The sequence below is a fragment of the Vulpes lagopus genome, chromosome 3 (genome assembly GCF_018345385.1).
Source record: "Vulpes lagopus strain Blue_001 chromosome 3, ASM1834538v1, whole genome shotgun sequence".
NCBI lineage: Eukaryota > Metazoa > Chordata > Mammalia > Carnivora > Canidae > Vulpes > Vulpes lagopus.
The window spans coordinates 58,665,164-58,682,938 of NC_054826.1; the positions used below are offsets into that span (position 1 = coordinate 58,665,164).

The 17,775-nt window shown below is 51.8% G+C and overlaps 1 protein-coding gene across 2 annotated transcripts in view; it reads right to left on the bottom strand.

The window, feature by feature from the left end:
• Window positions 1-609: 609 nt before the first annotated feature.
• The window catches only part of SH2D4B (SH2 domain containing 4B), an 82,866-nt gene continuing 65,700 nt past the window's right edge, over window positions 610-17,775 (bottom strand). Inside the window, exons 7-8 of one of the 2 annotated variants that reach the window (XM_041750721.1) lie at window positions 4,664-4,884; window positions 610-702 (exon numbers count right to left, since the gene is read on the bottom strand). In XM_041750721.1, the coding sequence (XP_041606655.1) occupies window positions 610-702; window positions 4,664-4,884 (314 nt within the window). The remainder of the gene's footprint in view (window positions 703-4,663; window positions 4,885-17,775) is intronic. The other variant, XM_041750722.1, reaches the window with a different exon arrangement.

Here is a 17,775-nt window from a genome sequence, read left to right on the forward strand (position 1 = left end):
GAAAGGTGGGTCTCAGAAGCCTTGGGCAATCATCCCAATGACAAAATCAATGAGGGCAATAATGTACATCATTAAAATGCGGCGTCTATATTTTCCACACAAATCCTTTGCAATATTCCCTCTATACTCTCCATGACCTTATAGACAGAACAGGTAGGAAATAACTTACTAGGAAACATCGCTGCTGAGTGTTGGGAAACTTTCAGAAGAACTGCATTCATTCAACAAACATTTATTGAATGTCTTCCATTTGTTAAATTCAGAGTTCGGCACTGGAATTATTTTGGATTATTAAAACATGACGACCCGTGTGCTCTAGGAGCTCAGTTTAGGGTGGCGATGGCAAATAGGCTTCATTCTCTGAAGTCATAACTAAACTCTTCATGAAAGAGTTGCATCAGCTCTTAGCAATTTCTGTCCTGGGCATCGGGATGGGGACCAATAGCACATATGCCATATATTTCATATCCCTTGAGACATACTAATCTACTTGATCCTCTGGATGGTGGGGATCTTCCAGGAGTTCATAGGGATTTGAGCTGGGAAGTTCTTGAGTTCAAAAAAAATGGATGCCCAAAGAAGGCCCATTGATAAGGGGAGAGGGGGGAATCATTCAAACAACAGATGGTAGTCTGGTGGGCTGTCCCTCTGTCCACAGGGTTCCTGTAGCAGCTCTCCCCCTGAAACAGTGATAATTTCCTCCTAAAAGGAAAAAACAAAAAAGGAAGAATTACTTATAACCAAGCAAGGGAAATAAACATCTACCAGAGAGAGGCCAGTTCAAGATAGAAAGTCTATGAATATGTATCTGCCTCCTCCTCACTCAAATTTATAGAAATGACAGGAAAAAAAAATCTGCTTTTAAACAGAAATAAGCCATATTGAGAAATGGAAATAAATCCAATATGGGAAAATAAAAAGGAAGGCCATCAACAAAGCTAAATGTTAAAGAATATCTGAAGACCAAAAGACCTACAGGATGCGATTGTCAGAGGAGCTAAGGTGGGGCGGGGGCTGGAGTAAGGATCAGAGGGACCGGCTGGCGAACCCCAGACAGCAAAGGTCTTTGCCACAGGCAGACTGGGAAGTGAGGAGAGACACCACCCTTCCTTGGGAGGCCAAAGAGACCACAAAAGCTCAGACATTCCCATACCCAAAAGATTAACTACTCACTGTCAACTCCAGCCCTTACAGTATGGAGAGAATGGATTTGGGAAACAGGGACTGGACCCACTGATGGATAAACAGGAAATTCAAAGTTCAGACACCACCTCATGGCTCAAAGTTTATACACACTTAAGGAAATCCTATTCATAAAAGAAAGATGCCAAACTCAACAACAGAACTGACTCCCAAGAAAATACCAGGTTTATAAAACAAATGGAAAGAGCCTTTAAGGGATGAGTATTGATCTCCTCAGTGGAATAAGAAGATGAATAATCCATGAAATAAGAATAGGCTATTATTCATAGGGTGCCTGGGTGGTGCAGCCAGTTAAATGTTGGACTCTTCATTTCAGCTTAGTTCATGATCTCAGGGTCATGAGATCAAGCCCCACATCGGGCTCCACATTCAGTGCATAGTCTGCTTAGGATTCTCTCTCCCTCTCCCTTTGCCCCTCCAGCTCATGCTCGCTCGCTCGCTCTCTCAAAATAAATAAATTTTTTTCTTAAGTATGGGCTATTTTTTTTATTAAAGAACCTATAAATGAAAAGAATGTCCATTTAAATAAAAATAAAAATGTCAATAGAAGACCTGAAGAGCAGAAGAGACATAACAAAAGCATAATTCAGTTGCTGCAAGAATTGACATGTCAGTAAGAAAGGAGACATCTAAGTAGAAAAAGGACAAAGGATAGGAATGGACAATCCACGTAAGAACTCCAAGTGGCCATTAAACATATGAAAGGATCCTCTGTGTCAGTAGTAATTGGAGAAATGCAAGCTAAACAACAGTGAGATAGAGCATCTGCCCATCTGATGGGAAAAAATTAAAATGACTGATAATCCCCAGGGTTGGCAGCAGTGTGGGGAAACAGCCTCATCTAGTTTTGGCAGACACAGGAATTGGCGCTACGTGTTTGGAGGCCAATCTGGCAGATCTTTTCAAATTAAAATGTGCATAATCTTCCATCTAGCAATCCCAGTATGACGGATCCATCCCAGAGAAATACTTGCACCTGTGCCCAACGTGACATAGACGAGCAAATCTCCGCAGCCCTATTCGTGGTTGTGGAGACCTGTGTCAGTGGCCATCAGAGAATACCACGGGGCAGGCATGAGGATGCGGGACACGCACCGACTAGAAGCATTTCGGTAACAGCCAATGTCCTGATAACTCACAAATGTCAGGTGTACTGTCTCAGCACGTTGCACAGTGACAGCTCAGTGAAACCTGCCAGTGACCCCGAGGAGGTGAGTACAATTCTGAAACCCACCTGACAGAGGAGGAAACTAAAGCATGAAAATTCCAGGAGTTCCCCAAAGTCACACACAGTAATGAGGTTGGGATTTCAAATTTAGCAGCCTGCTTCCAGCGACCATGCTTGGAACAAAAATACGCCATTTGATATATTGATCCTGCTAAAAAATCAAATTGCTGAGCTACTGGTAAAGAATTGTTGGTTCGTCCCATGCCGCTACCCTTATGTGTTAGAATTCCCCTGACCAAACTTGTACATTTCAGTTTTTCGGGAAAATTCTATCTTTTTTTTTTTTTTTGAAACCCCCATCTTCTTGGTGTATTTGTACGGTGGAGAATTGCATTAAATTTATAGTTTAATTAGGAAAAAAAAAAAAGAATTGTCCAGCTTATGTGGAAAATAACAAAACTATGCATTTCCTTATGTACATAAATTTTTGTGTTAATGGCCGGGAAACACTTGGATAGTGTTTGGCAAACTAATGGCAAACTAATACTTCAAGGTGGAGGGTGGAAATGGAGATTTGAAGTGAACACGCATTCACCTTGTGTCATACTTGATTCTTCTTCGAATGTAATCATAAATTAATTGTGTGATTAAAACTTTAATTTATACACACTGGCCACGAGATCACCACATGTGCATCGAACTCCCTCTTGAGAGGGAGAAACTAAATTGGAAGTCCCCAGCCCTGGATCTGGAAGAGAATAAAGACCTCCAAGGACACCTCTTCTAGGCTTCCCATGCAGGAACCACAGCATGGCATCTCTGAGGGTTGACCTTTTTCCTTTGCTTGAACACTCCAAAGCAGGGAAACCAGACAGCGTGGCACAGAGGAAAAGGCATAATCTTTAGGGGGCAGACAGCCTGAGGATTAACTCTTGGACCGAGTGGTGCCAGTCGTGAAAACTTAGGGAAGCTACCCAAGCTCCCTGGCTTTGGTTTCCTGATGTGTGAGATGGGACCAGGATGCCTCCCTTGCGGAGCTAACATGAAGAGGCAGTGAGAACATGGGTGGACAGCACTAGGCATACACCTGCCACAGAGAAGGTGCCAGTACCCACACGTGCCCTCCCTTTGTCTTTCCTAGAGTCATTTGAAAGCTCTTCCCAACAGAGGGAGAAATCTGCCCTTTCCCCGGTTAGTCCAGTGTCCCAGGAGTCCTCTCCACCCAGGGTCTAGGTACTTGTACATGGGTAATTTTCCATGTGCTTTACTTAGAAAGGAGGTCAAGGACTGTCCCTAGAGCCCTGGGGACACCCAAGAAGAAAAGGCAAAACAAATCCAAGAGTCCCTATTATAGCAAAAACCCAATGAGATGGTCCAGTAATTCTGTGACCCTTTCGACAGCTGCAAAGCTCCGGTGGGGGGGCAGCTACCAGGGCTCTGTCTCCCAGAATCCCTCGCCGGCCCTGATGGCTCACCAATTTCCACCTTTGGCTTATCCCCTGACTCTTGTGTCAACAGCCTCATTAACACAAAAGTCGTTTCTGTCTACATAGATTGTTTGGAAGACAACACCTTCCCTAATGAGATGTCTACAGTAAGGGGACAAATAACGAAGAGCGTTCCGGAAAACAAGAACTTCACAGTTCAAGAAACAGCACTTCACAGTTACGGAGTCTGTGACAGACATATTTTCATGGGATCCGAACTAAGTATTATCTACACCCATTTGCCTGGGTAGGAAACTAAAGTTCAGTGAGACTAAGGAACCTGCCCAAGGTCACACATGTACCACACACGTACGGATCCTCGTAGTTGGAACAAGAGACATGGGAACTCTACTAGGAAAGCTTCCCAAGCTTCAGGGTTGACAGCTAGGCTTAGGCTAACTGCGAAGGTGCCAGAGTCCTGCCTAGAATGTCCTCAAAGCAGGAGTCGGGGGGATGAGTGGCAGGTGAGCTGCGGGCTTGGACAGAAGGTGGGCTAGCTCTTCCCTAAGGGGTGACGGCAGGGAGCATTCAGACACTTGAGGTGAGAGGAGCTTAGAGGCCAGGGTTGGGGGTGCCTGTATTAGTCAGAGGGCAAGCCAGAGAGAAGAACAGCAGGCCCCGGGGCCTGTCTAAACGAGCTCTGCTCTCATGCACCCCAATGTTCCATATCCTTGTGATCCTATGGACCTTCGGGGCCTGCCTGCGCCCCCTCCACCTCATCTCTTAGAATACCTGCAGTCTGGGGCTCCTTCGCCTTAAGTTTCTACCAGTCCTGTCTCCTGAACAGCACCCCTCTGAAGGATACCTTGTGGAAATCAATGAGGTCGGTGAGCGTGGCGTGGCGATTGGGGTCCACTCCCAGGAAGCTGTAAAAATCCCCAGAGGCATCCACAAGAAAGTGCTTGAACCCTTTCTGCAGGCGATAGGAGAGGGTGTAACCCCAGATTTTCTCACTGACCCGGACCAAAAAGGCTCCCTCCGTCATGTTCTCAAGGAGATCTTCTGCATCTTCTCGGCTAATAATTCCTGGTTTAAAAAAGGAAAAAAAAAAAAAAGTCAGTAGGTTCAGCAAACCCTTCCCCTGCCACTCTCCCCGACTCATCCCTGCCCCGCATCCTCCTTTCAGGGTGTCAGGAAAGAGGGGGCCTCAGGAGCTGTCGGGCACTTGCCTCATCCCGCCGAGGACTCATCTTGGTCCAGAGCAACCAGCTGTGAGCCTGGGGGCAGACTTTCTACAAGGACCTGAGTTTAGCACGCTTTCCTCCAAATTAAGCCACACTAATTTGGATTAATTGGGTAAGCAAAGAATTAGCAAAGAGCCAGAATTAGAGCATCTATCGATTACAAATACAAGTCAACAAGCACTGCCCTGCAGAGAACCTAAGAGCCCTGCTTTAATGACAACAGCAGAGTAGCTCACGATGACGGCCCCAGCTGTCTGCCCGGCACCCGAGAGTGAGCACCTGAACACACTATGTCCTCCAGAGTAAAAAAGACTTCCTCCATCCATCTGTGGCCATCAGGAAAACAGCTCAAAGGGCACGATTTTCTCAGGTTCTGCTAGTCCTTCACCATCTGGTTGCACCGCGGTGTGAAAGTCGGAGCCGGCCCTAGAGTTGCTTATTTGTCGGTGGGCAATCCCCAGAAAGGTTCATCCGGAGAGAGCCCAGGAAGCCGCACGCGTGGGCACCAGCCTCCCAGGGCAGGGAAGGGCGGGGAGAAGGCAAGAGCCAGAAAGCCTCGACGGCCTGCTCGGCCTGCCTTCATCCGGACCGCGTGATGTTCAGCCAACACCTCGACTTCTCCAACGTCCTCTGACGTCTAAGCGATCATCTTCATCTGTCTACATCAAGGGCACATTATGACTTTCCGGTCAGTAAGGAATTTGAAGGCATTTTGTAAACCAAGAAATACCATGGAAATGCTGGCACCTGTTACCATGTTTGTGGGAACAGGAGAAACCTATTGTCCTTGTCATACCCCCACTTGGTTGCCCTCTGCAGACATTCGGTGGGTCATTTATCGACAGTCAGGTAGCAAAGGGGTGGAAGGTCCTGTGCCTTTGAGAGGCACTGCACACCTGTGACTTCTCACCCACTGCACCCTGGAGCCACTCTCAAGCTTTTCCGTAGGTACCCCCTGTCCCTCCGCCGCACCCATCATTGCTCACCTATTACAGGCCTTTCCTTGTGCCCAGAGGACACAGAGGCAACCACACTGTGACATGTCCCTCTTTTAAAGAAGCCAACACAAACGCGAGCCAACTCTTTCCTCCTTGCCCAGGACTTACCAAGAAGCAATCAAGTGAGCCACCCTCTCCCCAACCAGGCTATGTAAGTAGGAAACCAGGGAGAGGGGAGGGGGAAGGAAGTGGAAAGCACCCCCCAAGATCCATGCATAATCCCCACATAGCCAGGAGGATGCACCCTGGGGCTGCCCCCCACCCCACCCCCCAGGACGTTAGTGCCTTCAACCAGGGATCAACAGTGGCCAAAGGGGGACCAAGACGGCCACCTGGAATCTGTCGGAAGACTCAGCACCGTCCCTCACCCACCTCCCTGCCCCAGTGCCTGAAGACCTGGACCCCACAGGTGGCTGGGGTGGGGAGAAAAGTCAGAGGAGACAGACGAGACCCAAGGGCCGGGAGGAAGAAGAACCAGAAAATGTCCACAGCCCCAACCTCAAGCTAAAGCTCCGACCAGACTGGAATGTGGGGCGGAGGGAAGTGTTGCATCGGGTAAGAGACCGAACAATCAACCTGAGCAGGACTCAACTTTCTAATACCTGAAAGTGGCCGGTACACCAAAAGGACAAAGTCCTGTCTCTACCATCTAGAACCTGTGAACAGCCTCCCTGGACTGCGGCCGAGTCCAGGCTCAGAAGGAGGGACACTGGGCTCCGGGGTCCCCACCCACCACCCCCACCCACCTGGCGGGGCTCACTCACTCACTCACCCACCGCGTGCACCATGACTGGCGCCTCACCACAGGCCCTTTGTGCAGAAGCTTCATCCCCAGCCCTCTTCATCCCAACGGACCCTGAATCCTCCCTCACCAAACCCCTTCTCCTCGCTCCCGGGAGGCCCAGGCTGGGGCTCACCTGCCCTCCACCTTTTTGCAGGTAAGAAACAGATGTCCCTCTGAGTGGTGGAATTTGAAAAGGGTGCCTCCCTGGGCCAAAATGGCCCAAACCCACATTTCTGCATTTCAATCCCTCCTCCCCACAGTCAGCCCGCACAGCAGGGCCCCTTTATTCAGGGTGCAACATGCTGAACTCTGTCAGGAAGGAGTCAGGAAGCCTCCTCCTACCCAGGAGGCTGCCTAGATGCTGCAGTCCATTAGCAAACAGGCTGGGAAGGGCTCAGGGACAGAGCCTGGGCAGCTGTGCGGGAGCGGAGCGAGCTGTCAGGTTCCCTCAAGGGAGCCTCTCCTGCAAGGAGCAGTGTCCAGAGCTCAGGGCCTCCAGCTGCTGCTCAGGATCCAGCTCCGAAGCATCATTTCCCCAGGCTGCTTCTGGTACAGGGGGTACAGGACCCAGTGTCCTTGACTCAGGGCACGGGGCCTGCCATTCCCACCCAGGTTGGGGCCCCCCCAGTGAGCAGTGGCTGCTGGGGGGGAGCAGTTCCCATCAGCTAGAACGAGACTTTCCCTGAGCCAGGCTCCTCCCAACGGCCCTTCCTTCCCACCCTCCCTTCATGTCCAAACACTCTCCCCACCTTCTCCTGCTCCCTCTCCCCTTTATTCTCCATGGGCATTTCTTCCAGTAACTCTCTTGCACTTCTGCTTCAGGGAAGACCCAACCTGCCACCAAAGGTGGACCTCTGTGCCCCAAGTACCTGGAATGTTGGGGAGCTTGTTTGGAGCAATAATCAAAAGCATGGACTGAAATCACAGCTCAGGCAAGGCGCCCAGGGTGGCTCAGTCAGTTAAGTGTTTTGCCTTTGGCTCAGGTCATGATCCCGGGGTCCAGGGATCGAGCCCCACGTCAGGCTCCCTGCTCTGTGCAGAGTCTGTTTCTCCCTATGCCCCTTCCCTTGTTCATGCGCTCTCTCTCTCTCTCTCTCTCTCTCCTTCTCTCTTGCTTGTTCTTTCTCTGTATCTCAAATAAATAAATAAAATCTTTTTAAAAAAATAAAAATAGAATCACAGCTCAGAGAGTTGTCCCCTCGGTGGCCTTGGGCAGGTTACCTAAGTCTCTCTGAAACCCAACGTCCTCATCTATTAAGTGGTCCCAGTAACACTACCCACATGGTGAGGCTTTTCAAGCCCATGTCAAAGTAACGCGTGAGCATGGCCACCACAGTGCCTGAGGACATGATGACTATCTAAGGTACATAACTAGTCTGCGTTGGCTGCACCCAGGGGCCCGCTCCTGCACCAGGGATGCATGTCACCTGGTGCAATGGTCATAGCACCACGAGGCTGTGCTGCTCACACCCACGCCCCCAAATCTCCCAGAGAGAAGCTGTCGAGGGTGACTTCTTCTGATCGGGACTGCCGAGGGCCCTGGGCCCCAGCCTGCACCGCCCCTGGAAAACCATCCAGGCATCTGGAACACTAAACATCTGTGAAATCTGCCCCCACTCTTTGATACTTACCTAGAAATCAAAATTATAATCTGGCCCAAGGCCACAAGTAATATAGCCTCACAGTTCATGATGGTGGAGACCGTTCCACAGACAACTGATGCCCTGGAGAATTGCTTGGTGGCCGGGAGGCCTGTAGGACACCTACCAGGAGAAGCTGTTACATTCTCCTGCCCGTTCACACTCTGCCCTCCTCATCCCCGCTCTGTCTCCCCGGATCGGCTCAAAACCAAGTGTATTGGGAACTAAGCACTAATCATACCGCCTCCCATCCCACCTCGGCCCCTTCTAAACATTCCACCACTTGTTGGCTAAGGAAACAAAGGGGGGCGTCTCACCTTACCCCTTCCTACCGGGGAGTGAGCACTTGGCTCCCCAGACATCACGGAAGCTTTCTACCTCTGCCAACGACCAGGGCTGGCTGAGGGGTGCGGCCTTAACCACACGGGGCTCCGGGGTAGCTGTTCTGGAATGCTTACTGGAGGACGCAACAGCAGATGCCTTATGAGCCAATTCTCAGCTACCAACAATGGGCACTGCAGTTTATCCCGTGATTTCTTTCCTTCCTCCCTTCAGGAGCTATGTATGTAGCACTCTCTAAGAGCCAGGCCCCATGCTGGGCACCTGGGAGTCGGCCCTGAATGAGAAACAGTTCCTGCCTTCTAGAAGCTTTGACTCTGGACAGAAATAAAGATTGGCCAATTTTTTTGTTGTTAAAAAAAAAAGAAAAAGCAAAGGCTCATCATAACCGGTGGTGATCAAGGTCACAGGGGCTGTGGGGAGCAGCTGGGGGAGGCAGCCCACCCCGCTCTGGTGCCAGGGCTGGAAATGACCGCTAGAGCGAGACCAGGAAGGTTAAGGCAGAGGTGTGAGGCAAGGATGTGTCCGCAGAAGAGATGAGCACATGGCTCTTTGTGACAGGAGGGAGCGCCAAAGTAGGAGACGGGATGCAGCAGGAGCACAATATGCAGGGAGTGGAGGTCTGCTGGGGCCAGGCCCCAAGGATTCTGGACTTCATGTCAAGGGCGATGAGAAACTACTGATGTTCCCTAAACAGAAGAAGAAGAAGGTGAGAATGTTCAAGGATGAAAAGGTGGCCTCGGGGGGTATGAGCGAGAGGCACCCAAGCCAGGGATCTCAGCGCTGTGAGGGTTTCTTCATCTAAGGATTGCTGCATGGCTACATGTGCACAGCGGTAGCACTGGATTCCAGCTCCCAGACCGTCAGTCGGCTGGGGATGGCTTCTATGCAGAGGCGGGGGGGGGGGGGGGGGGCGGAGTGCAAAAGGACACATCGGGCGTTACGTAAGAAGCCCCATGTCACAGCCAGCCCTGGGCACCGTCTGGGGACCCTGTGGTCCTCATCTCCCTTGGTCCTCCCGACATCCCAATCATCATCAGTCCGTACCTGAAGACACAGAGGGTCAGCAAGAAAAGGGACTTACCCAAGGTCACAGAGCTAGTGAGAAGCAGAGCCAACATCTGAACTCAGGTCCTCGGACTCCAAGTCCAGTGCTCTTTGCTCTACAGCGTGTTATCTCATGCACAGGACAAGTAAGTGCTGTCAAAGACACAGAAGGAGGAGATTGCTGCAGCCTCTGGAAGTCAGGGCAGGCCTGAGAGCACCAACCGAGGGGGATGCCAAGCGGGGCTCTGGGGTACATCCCAGGGGACAAGCAATAAGCAGTGCCCATGAGGTGGGGGGAGGACGAGGGGGGTGATGAGTGAGGAGTCACAGCTCAGGCCAAGAAGGGGTCCCCTCGGCACATGCACATAAATGTGACCTAAGAGAAGCTCAATCGAAGTCTCAGGACAGGAGACATGGAGGACGGGCCAGAAGGGCCAGCGCCTATAGGATCTGGATCCCAGGGCACACAGGCGAGGAGAGGAGGCGGGATTTAAGGAGAGAATGACTGGGGAGCCATCGGAGGCGCATCACCGTGAAACTGCACAAGGCGACCTCGTGTCAGCCAGAGAAAAAACGCAGATTGTCCACAGAGCAAACAATGAGCCTGATGGTTAACTTCTTGGTTCCAACAGCAGAAGCCAGAGGACAACCGGACAAGATTTTCAGTGTGTTGAGAAAATAATAATAATAATAATAATTATTATTATTATTATTATTATTATTATAACAGTGTTTAATGAAATGGTCTTCCAAGGAGAAGGACGAAATAGAGAGATCTTCAGAAAAAAAAAAAAAAAAAAAACAAGAAAATGGACTCCCAAGGATAATCCAAAGGATGTGCTTCAGGTAGAAGAAATTTGATCCCGGACAGAGAATCTGACGGGCTGCAAGGAAAGATGAGCACAGAGCCTGCAGGGTAATTTAAAAATACATACTGACCTGCAAAACAATACCAATAATGGGTAATTTGAGGATTTTTAAAAAGAAGTCTAATAATGACAACATCGGATCAGTTGAGAATAGAATCACTGGACTTAAAAATTTCAAAAAAATGTTGAGGGGGCGCCTGGCTGGCTCCATGCCTCTTGATCTCAGGGTTGTGAGTTCAAGCCCCGCGTTGGGTGCAGAGATTACTTAAATACCGAAAACTCTTAGTAATTTAAAAAATAAAAATTCCGTGTGTTTAGGAAGAGGGTAAAGACGGATATCAACTTGGAATCGGTGAAATAGGCATGTTAAATCCTCTAAAGTAAACGCTGAAAGATAGGCACTGACAGTGGTACAGCCTCCAAACGACAGAGGTGGAAAAATGCAGTGAGGACACCTTTTTTTTTTTCTTTCCCAATGAAGCGTGAAACAAGCTAATTACTAAAAAATAACTACACTCTAGTTCCATCTCTATTAAATTGAAAAGCACACGAGGCCAAAGGCCATAGCGTTTGGAGATTAATACATAAACAATAAACGAAGCGACGAGCTGCTGGAGAAGATACACCTTCAGGAGAGGGATCCCGCCTGGGGGAAGGAACAGGGCCACCACGGGGAGGAGCACACAGGTGCTCCCAGGATGGGTCGTGCTTCCCCTTCTGAAGCTTCCCTCACGCCCTTCCCATCTGCAGGTGCACACACTGTATATACTCAATATTTAATATTTTAGGTATTTAAATATCACGGCTCTGCACCTCCCCACACATCATGCTATGACATTCATTCAAAGTCGGTCAATGTCCTTTGAGGGATGGGGAGGTTTTAGCCAAGGGGGTGGTGGAAAAAGTATCACTAATGAGCTTTAAATGTCAGTGTTGGCTGTTTGGAGTCTCCGGGGCACGGCTCTCAGCCCGGGCCCGCTCTGACAGAGTCTTGTTTAATTCATTTTGGGTACAAGCGTCAGTAATGTTTACAGTCTTTTCAGGTAATCCCAACATGCAGCCAAGTTTGAGACTTGCTGAGCCACAGTGTAAACAGTCCTGCGAACCAGGGTTGGCAAAGATGCACAAAAGTGATTTTTACAGCCTATGAACTTCCTCTATATTTAGGGTAAATACTTGGGGGTTCTGAACACAGTCCTGCAGACCCGCTCCAGAGGGGAAAGGGGTAGGTCCTGTGAGAAGTCCTCGCCAGGCAGGGAAGAGCAGAGGGGAAGAAGGATTAAAGAGAGGCCCCCGCTCACGTTCCTGCACCCCACAGCCCACAGAGAATGTAGAAGAGCCCTGTTCCCCTATTTTGGGGCAAATCCAGGAGGTGCTGTGTGCCTGCATAATGTAGCCACAATTAGGTAAAATGATGTATTTGCAAACAGAACAGCCTGAAGACGATGGTTGCCAGGCTCCCCAAGTCCCTGGGAGTCCTGGAGGGGATCCGGGGCTCCTATCACGTCCTGGGGGGTGGGGGTGTGGAACGTGGAGAGCGAGCAGCCCTCGTGCAGGGCTGCTGGGAACCGGGACCCGGCCAGCCTGCTGGAGAGCCACTGGCACCCCTAATCAAATTAACTGCACGTATGCCCTCTGGTCCAACAATCCATCCCTGCGATACATTAGAAAGAAATCCTCACATGGGTCCATAAGGGTCCAGGGCAAGGAATGTAATTGGCTCCTAGATTAATTTGTGGTGCTGATAAGTTGAGGGCAACCTGGGTGCCCACGACTCCAGGAGAGGATGAGCAAAATTAGGTAGATGCACCCCATGGAATACTGAGCAGCAATTAGAAATAATAGGCCAGAGTTAGAAACAGCAGGGCTCTCCTAACACATGCTCCACGAGATAAAGTGAGAAGCACAAATGATATTTAAAGCACCTCACCTTTCCTGTAAATGTCCTTAAGTGCAGGGCAGGAGGGGCATCTGTGGTGGTGGCGGCAGCATTTCCCAAATAAAAATAAGCAGGAGCAAGGGCGCCCGGGTGGCTCAGCGGTTGAGCACCTGCCTTCGGTTCAGGGCGCGACCCCAGAGTCCCCGGATCGAGTCCCGCACCGGGGTCCCTGCAGGGAGCCCACTTCTCCCTCTGCCTGGGTCTCTGCCTCTCCCTGTGTGTCTCATGAATAACTAAATAAAATCTTTAAAAAAAAGTAATAAAAACAGAAGCAGAACAAGTCAAGAACAAAACCCAAAGTCCAAGGACCACGTTTCCAACAAAACCAAGTCGTGGCAAGTCAGTCCCACGAACCCCAGATACAAATGGTGGTGGGAACAAACAATCAACACAAGACCTTCGTGACACCAAGAGTTTCCACTTGAAGAAGAAAGGAGCATGGGTGACCAACAGACCCGAGGACAGTCAACAGGAATTCCCTGGAAAGCAGGAGGCCGGCTTAAGAACAACAGCTGACACTCGGGATTCGCCTTCCCCAACCCCGGGGAAGGACAAGACGCCCATGGGGACACCCTCCGGGGCCACCTTCGCTCCCTGGGGGAGGACTCAAAATTGAGTAAAGTAGGGGAACAGAGGGGGCAGAAGGAGAAGGTCAGACCCACATGAGGGAGGGGAACCCCAGGAACCAAGCTGCCGCATTTGTGGACACATCACAAACACAATAGAAGAGGAGGCTCCGTAAAATCCAAATCAGCGTCCTGGCCCTTGTGTCCCTTGAAAGGTTCGGGAAAACTAATTTCGCATAAAAATTAGCCACAAAAAAAGCATCAAGGTCGAATCACATGTAACATTACGAGGAGGAAGAAAAGAAAATATAGGGAGCAGGCTCACTTCCCTCGGGTGCTAGACACACAACCTATACACGAGAACCCTTCGGACAGAGACGCGTGGTCACCAGGACGGCTGCGGACGGAGGAGGACCGGGAGTGTGGGTTGAGCATAAGGACAGTAAGAAAATACGCAAAATGCAGGGCAGCCTGGTTTCTTTCCGTAAAGATAATAAAGTATGAGGACAGGGGACAGAAGAGGCGGCCAGGGAGCTGAACCTGTAAGACGTAAGGGTTTGTTGTTGTTGTTGTTGTTTGGAAAATAAACATCATTAGGAACACAGCCCAGAAAAGAGGCAAGGTGACCCCAGAACCTAGGCTTTGGGGGGGTGGAGGGTCTTCCCTAATCGTTCATTGATGGCACCCAAGGCAGGCAAGTCAAGTTGGGGGAATGATCAATGTAAGAAGGGAGCACCCAGGCCCCAGCTACACTCAGCATCCAACGCTCCTGGGGGTTCCCAGCAGTGGACCCCTAGAGGCCGAGGCCGAGGCCCAGAGGTGAGCGGCCCACCAGGGGCTTTCTTGGCTCCCGCCAAGCCATGGGCTCCCCTGTACTCAGGCGCCATCAGAGGGCAGGGGTGGGGTATTGGAATGACCCCAGGTGCCCACAAGGGAGCACGTGGAGACGGGTGACACTGGGCACCTGCTAGAGAGTCACCAGCTCAGGCCGAAGGAGGCTCCTCAGCCGGAGGAACTGGACACGTCGAGGGTTACTTGTTTAGGCAGCAGCAGGGAGCGGAGGCCCCGACAGGCAAGACCACTTCTAAAAGCAGGTAGACAAGAAAGGACACTTGTGTGCCTTTCCTGCAGCACCTGGAAAGTCTGGGGGCGACACAGAGACCAGGTCATCTCCAGACACTGTCAGGCCACGACATCCCGGGGGAGCTGGGAACCAGGGACCCGCAGACAGCTCGACGGATCTGCCAACGACAACCAAGTCTGTAATAGAGAGTCCAGGGGGGCATCTGGGGCCCGCACCCCACGAGGTGCGGCTCCGGCCCCCCGGGCACCTCCCCGCGCCCCACTCAGGCACCTGGCCGCTCGCGGGTTCCACGGGTGCTCGCCGCCGCCGGTCCCAGAAAAGGGGGGGGCCCTTGGTAAGGCGGCCTCAGCCAAAAGGGGCCCAGCAACCCCCACCTTCTGGATTTTTGGTTCTGGCCCCCCTCACCTGCATGGCGGTCCCTGAAATCACTGGCTCCGAGTTTAACCGGAGTCACCAAACGAGCCCGCTTCGTTCCTCTGTTACGGCTTCTCCCCGAAAAGAAAGGCGTGCGGGGGGCCGGGGGGGGCCACCAGGCCGTCTACGTCTCAGGGGCCTCAGTGTCCCCATGTGCCTCTGTCCCAGGGCTGTCACCACAGCTCCGCCCCGGGTCCACTCCTCGGGACAGGAGCTACTTCCCATTCATCTCTGTCACCTCCCTTCCTTTTTTTTTTTTTTTAATTTTAAAGATTGTATTTATTTATGTATCCATGAGAGACCCAGAGAGAGAGGCAGAGACATAGGCAGAGGGAGAAGCAGGCTCCCTGCGGGAGGCCCGACGCGGGACTCGATCCTGGGACCTCGGGGTCACACCCTGAGCCACAGGCAGATGCTCAGCCACTGAGCCCCCCAGGTGCCCTGTGTGACCCCCCTTTCTTATCTCCAGGCTCTCCAGACGCTGTCCCGACAGGGGCCGAAGCACTAGGCTTCCGTCCTCCGCAGTTTCTCCCAGGCTCCCGGAGCCGCCGAGTTTGTGGGGTGAACAGGCTCACAGGCCTTCAGTTTTGGGGGCTCCTGCGGGGCTCCCGTGGGGAGCTGCTGAGACCACGGCTCCCCTGGACATGCTTGTCTCTTCCAGGTCCAGCCCTGCCTGCGACTGCCGGCCCCAAGCAGGCCAGACGGCGCCCCGGGCCTGGATAGCACCGACCTCACCGACAGCACACGTCCAGGACTCGGGTCATGCCTGTCTTCCTGACCAGACTGACTGTCCCTAGAGCACAGCCAGGCCGGGTGTGCCCCTCTCGAGGGACCAGGTGCCCTTCTTCTGGCACGAGAGGGCTGCGGGGACCTCCTTGTGGGACGTCAAGTCTGCACGGCTGCAATGGGATGGACTCTGTTATCCCCCATGGACGGCCGTGTGCCTCAAGCCTGGCCAGTCAGGGTGACCAGTTCAGGAGCGAGCACGTGACCAAAGCAGACCCGACAAGGCAGGACGTGAGGATGAGCACCAGTGACGCGGAGGGAAGAGCGTGCCCTCCGCCTGCTGGACGTCAACACGAGCAGCCGAAGCGCTGCCTGGAGTGACGTCAACATTAGAGCAACAGAGCTGAGAGATGGAGAAAGGCCAGCTGCTGAGACCTCAAGTTCCCTGGATCAAGCAAAGCCTGAAGCCGACCCTACCTTTGGATTTTTCAGTCACATAAACAGATAAATTTCCTTTTTTGACTCTATCAGGATTTTTTTTTCCTGTTACTTGCAAAGGAACGTAAGTTCCGTGAGGACAGGGAAGCTGTCCGTCGGATTCACCACCGCCTGCCCTCTACTTAGCACAGCATCTAAGACAACAGGAGCTTAATACTAACGATCAATAGATTGGTTACAGAAATGCCTTATACAGGGAGCCTGCGTCCTCAGGTCCCCGCCCGGGTGATTCAACAATTCCCAACACCGCTTCACTCCATCCACTGCACGAGGACTTGCAGACTGTCGGAGACGTGAAGGTCACCCTTCAGGGATTCTGGGGGAGGGTGACGCCGGCCTAGGAAGGAGCAGACACTTGCCCCCGCCAAGAGCAGGGCATGGCAGCTGCAACCCCCAGTCCCACGGCCCTGAGATGCCGAAGAGCCATCTCTTCCTCCTGCAGATGTTCTGGCCTGGGGAGGAACTGGCTTCCCTGAGTCCTGCGTGCCCCGGGCCATTACTCAACACTGTCCCTCGCCCGCGAGACGGTGACAAGGCTGCTTGGCCTCAGAGCTGGGAGCCTGGACTCCAGAGCCCGCCCACCAGGGCTTGAACCCCACAAGCCCCGCTTACCAACAGTGAGCCTCGGGCCGGTGGCCTCGACTCTCTGCTGCACCTCAGCTTTCTCATCTGTGAAATGGGGCCAATGCTAGCAGGAAGCACACGGTGCTGCCACAAGGGCTAAACAAGTTAGTGCATGTGAGGAAGCATCTGGCGGGCTATGAACCCTGTGTACCCACCTAAGTGCCAGTATTACCACCTGTTCCAGAGAGCTGTGCCAGGAGTCAATGAGGTGTTTACCTGGCATAGCCAGCACCAAGTAAAAGTTTAATAAATCATCTGTTAAGTCATAAAAGCCAGCCTGACTCCCCAGGGGAGGCCAACCAACCATGCCCCATGGAGAGCACCCAGTGCACACCTGAGGACCAGCACAAGCCTAAGTGCCCCCTTTCCAGGAATGCCCTGATCTGAGCAGAGCTCCTGTGCACCTTGAGACGGCCACAGGCCCATACAGGGTATAGGGCTTGGAAGCAGAGTGGAGACCCCGGTGTCAGCCTCTCTTGTCCCTCAGCCACATACCCTCAATCTGAGTCCAGCCCTGCACCTGACAACCTCCTCGTACTGCAGAGAAGCCCCAAATACTCGGATCCCCTCTTGCAGAGAAGCAGGGGAGGAGGGGAGAAAATCCTAAAGACCTAGTCTCCCCCAAAAAGACTACTCCACTGAATAGGACACAGTTCCACAAAATGGACTAGAGTTTATTTTTCCCCTACAACCCAGAAAGGAAGAAGGGGGTGGTGATAACTTCGTGATATGGGGAGAAACGGAGAAAAGTAAAGGACCTCCACTTGCTGTGTACACCAAAGCTTACAACCTGAGTGTGCAAATGTGGGTAAGGCCCCACTGCCTGCCGGGGGCGGGGTACTCGTGCACGTCTCAGGAGGAGCCGTACGCTGGCTGCATATGGCAGCCGCATCACCTCCCCTCCAGGAAGTGGTTCTAAGCTATCCCATGGGGAGGAGACACCCCTGCGGGCTGGTGACAGGCAGTGTGACTCGCAACACCCAAAAGCAGCAGCATCGTTTGAAATGTAACGTGTAAGCAAATGCTCCGGCGTGTAAACCTATAAAGAACTTAATTACTGAACAGAAGGCAATTTGAGTCTGATAAACTTTTAATAATGATGCATAAATATTAATGAGCCTTCATTTCCAAAAAAAGGCTTCTCCACGACTGTAGAGACTAGACTTTATTCTCTAGCAGGTGTCAGAGCCACCGTCTTGGTTTCT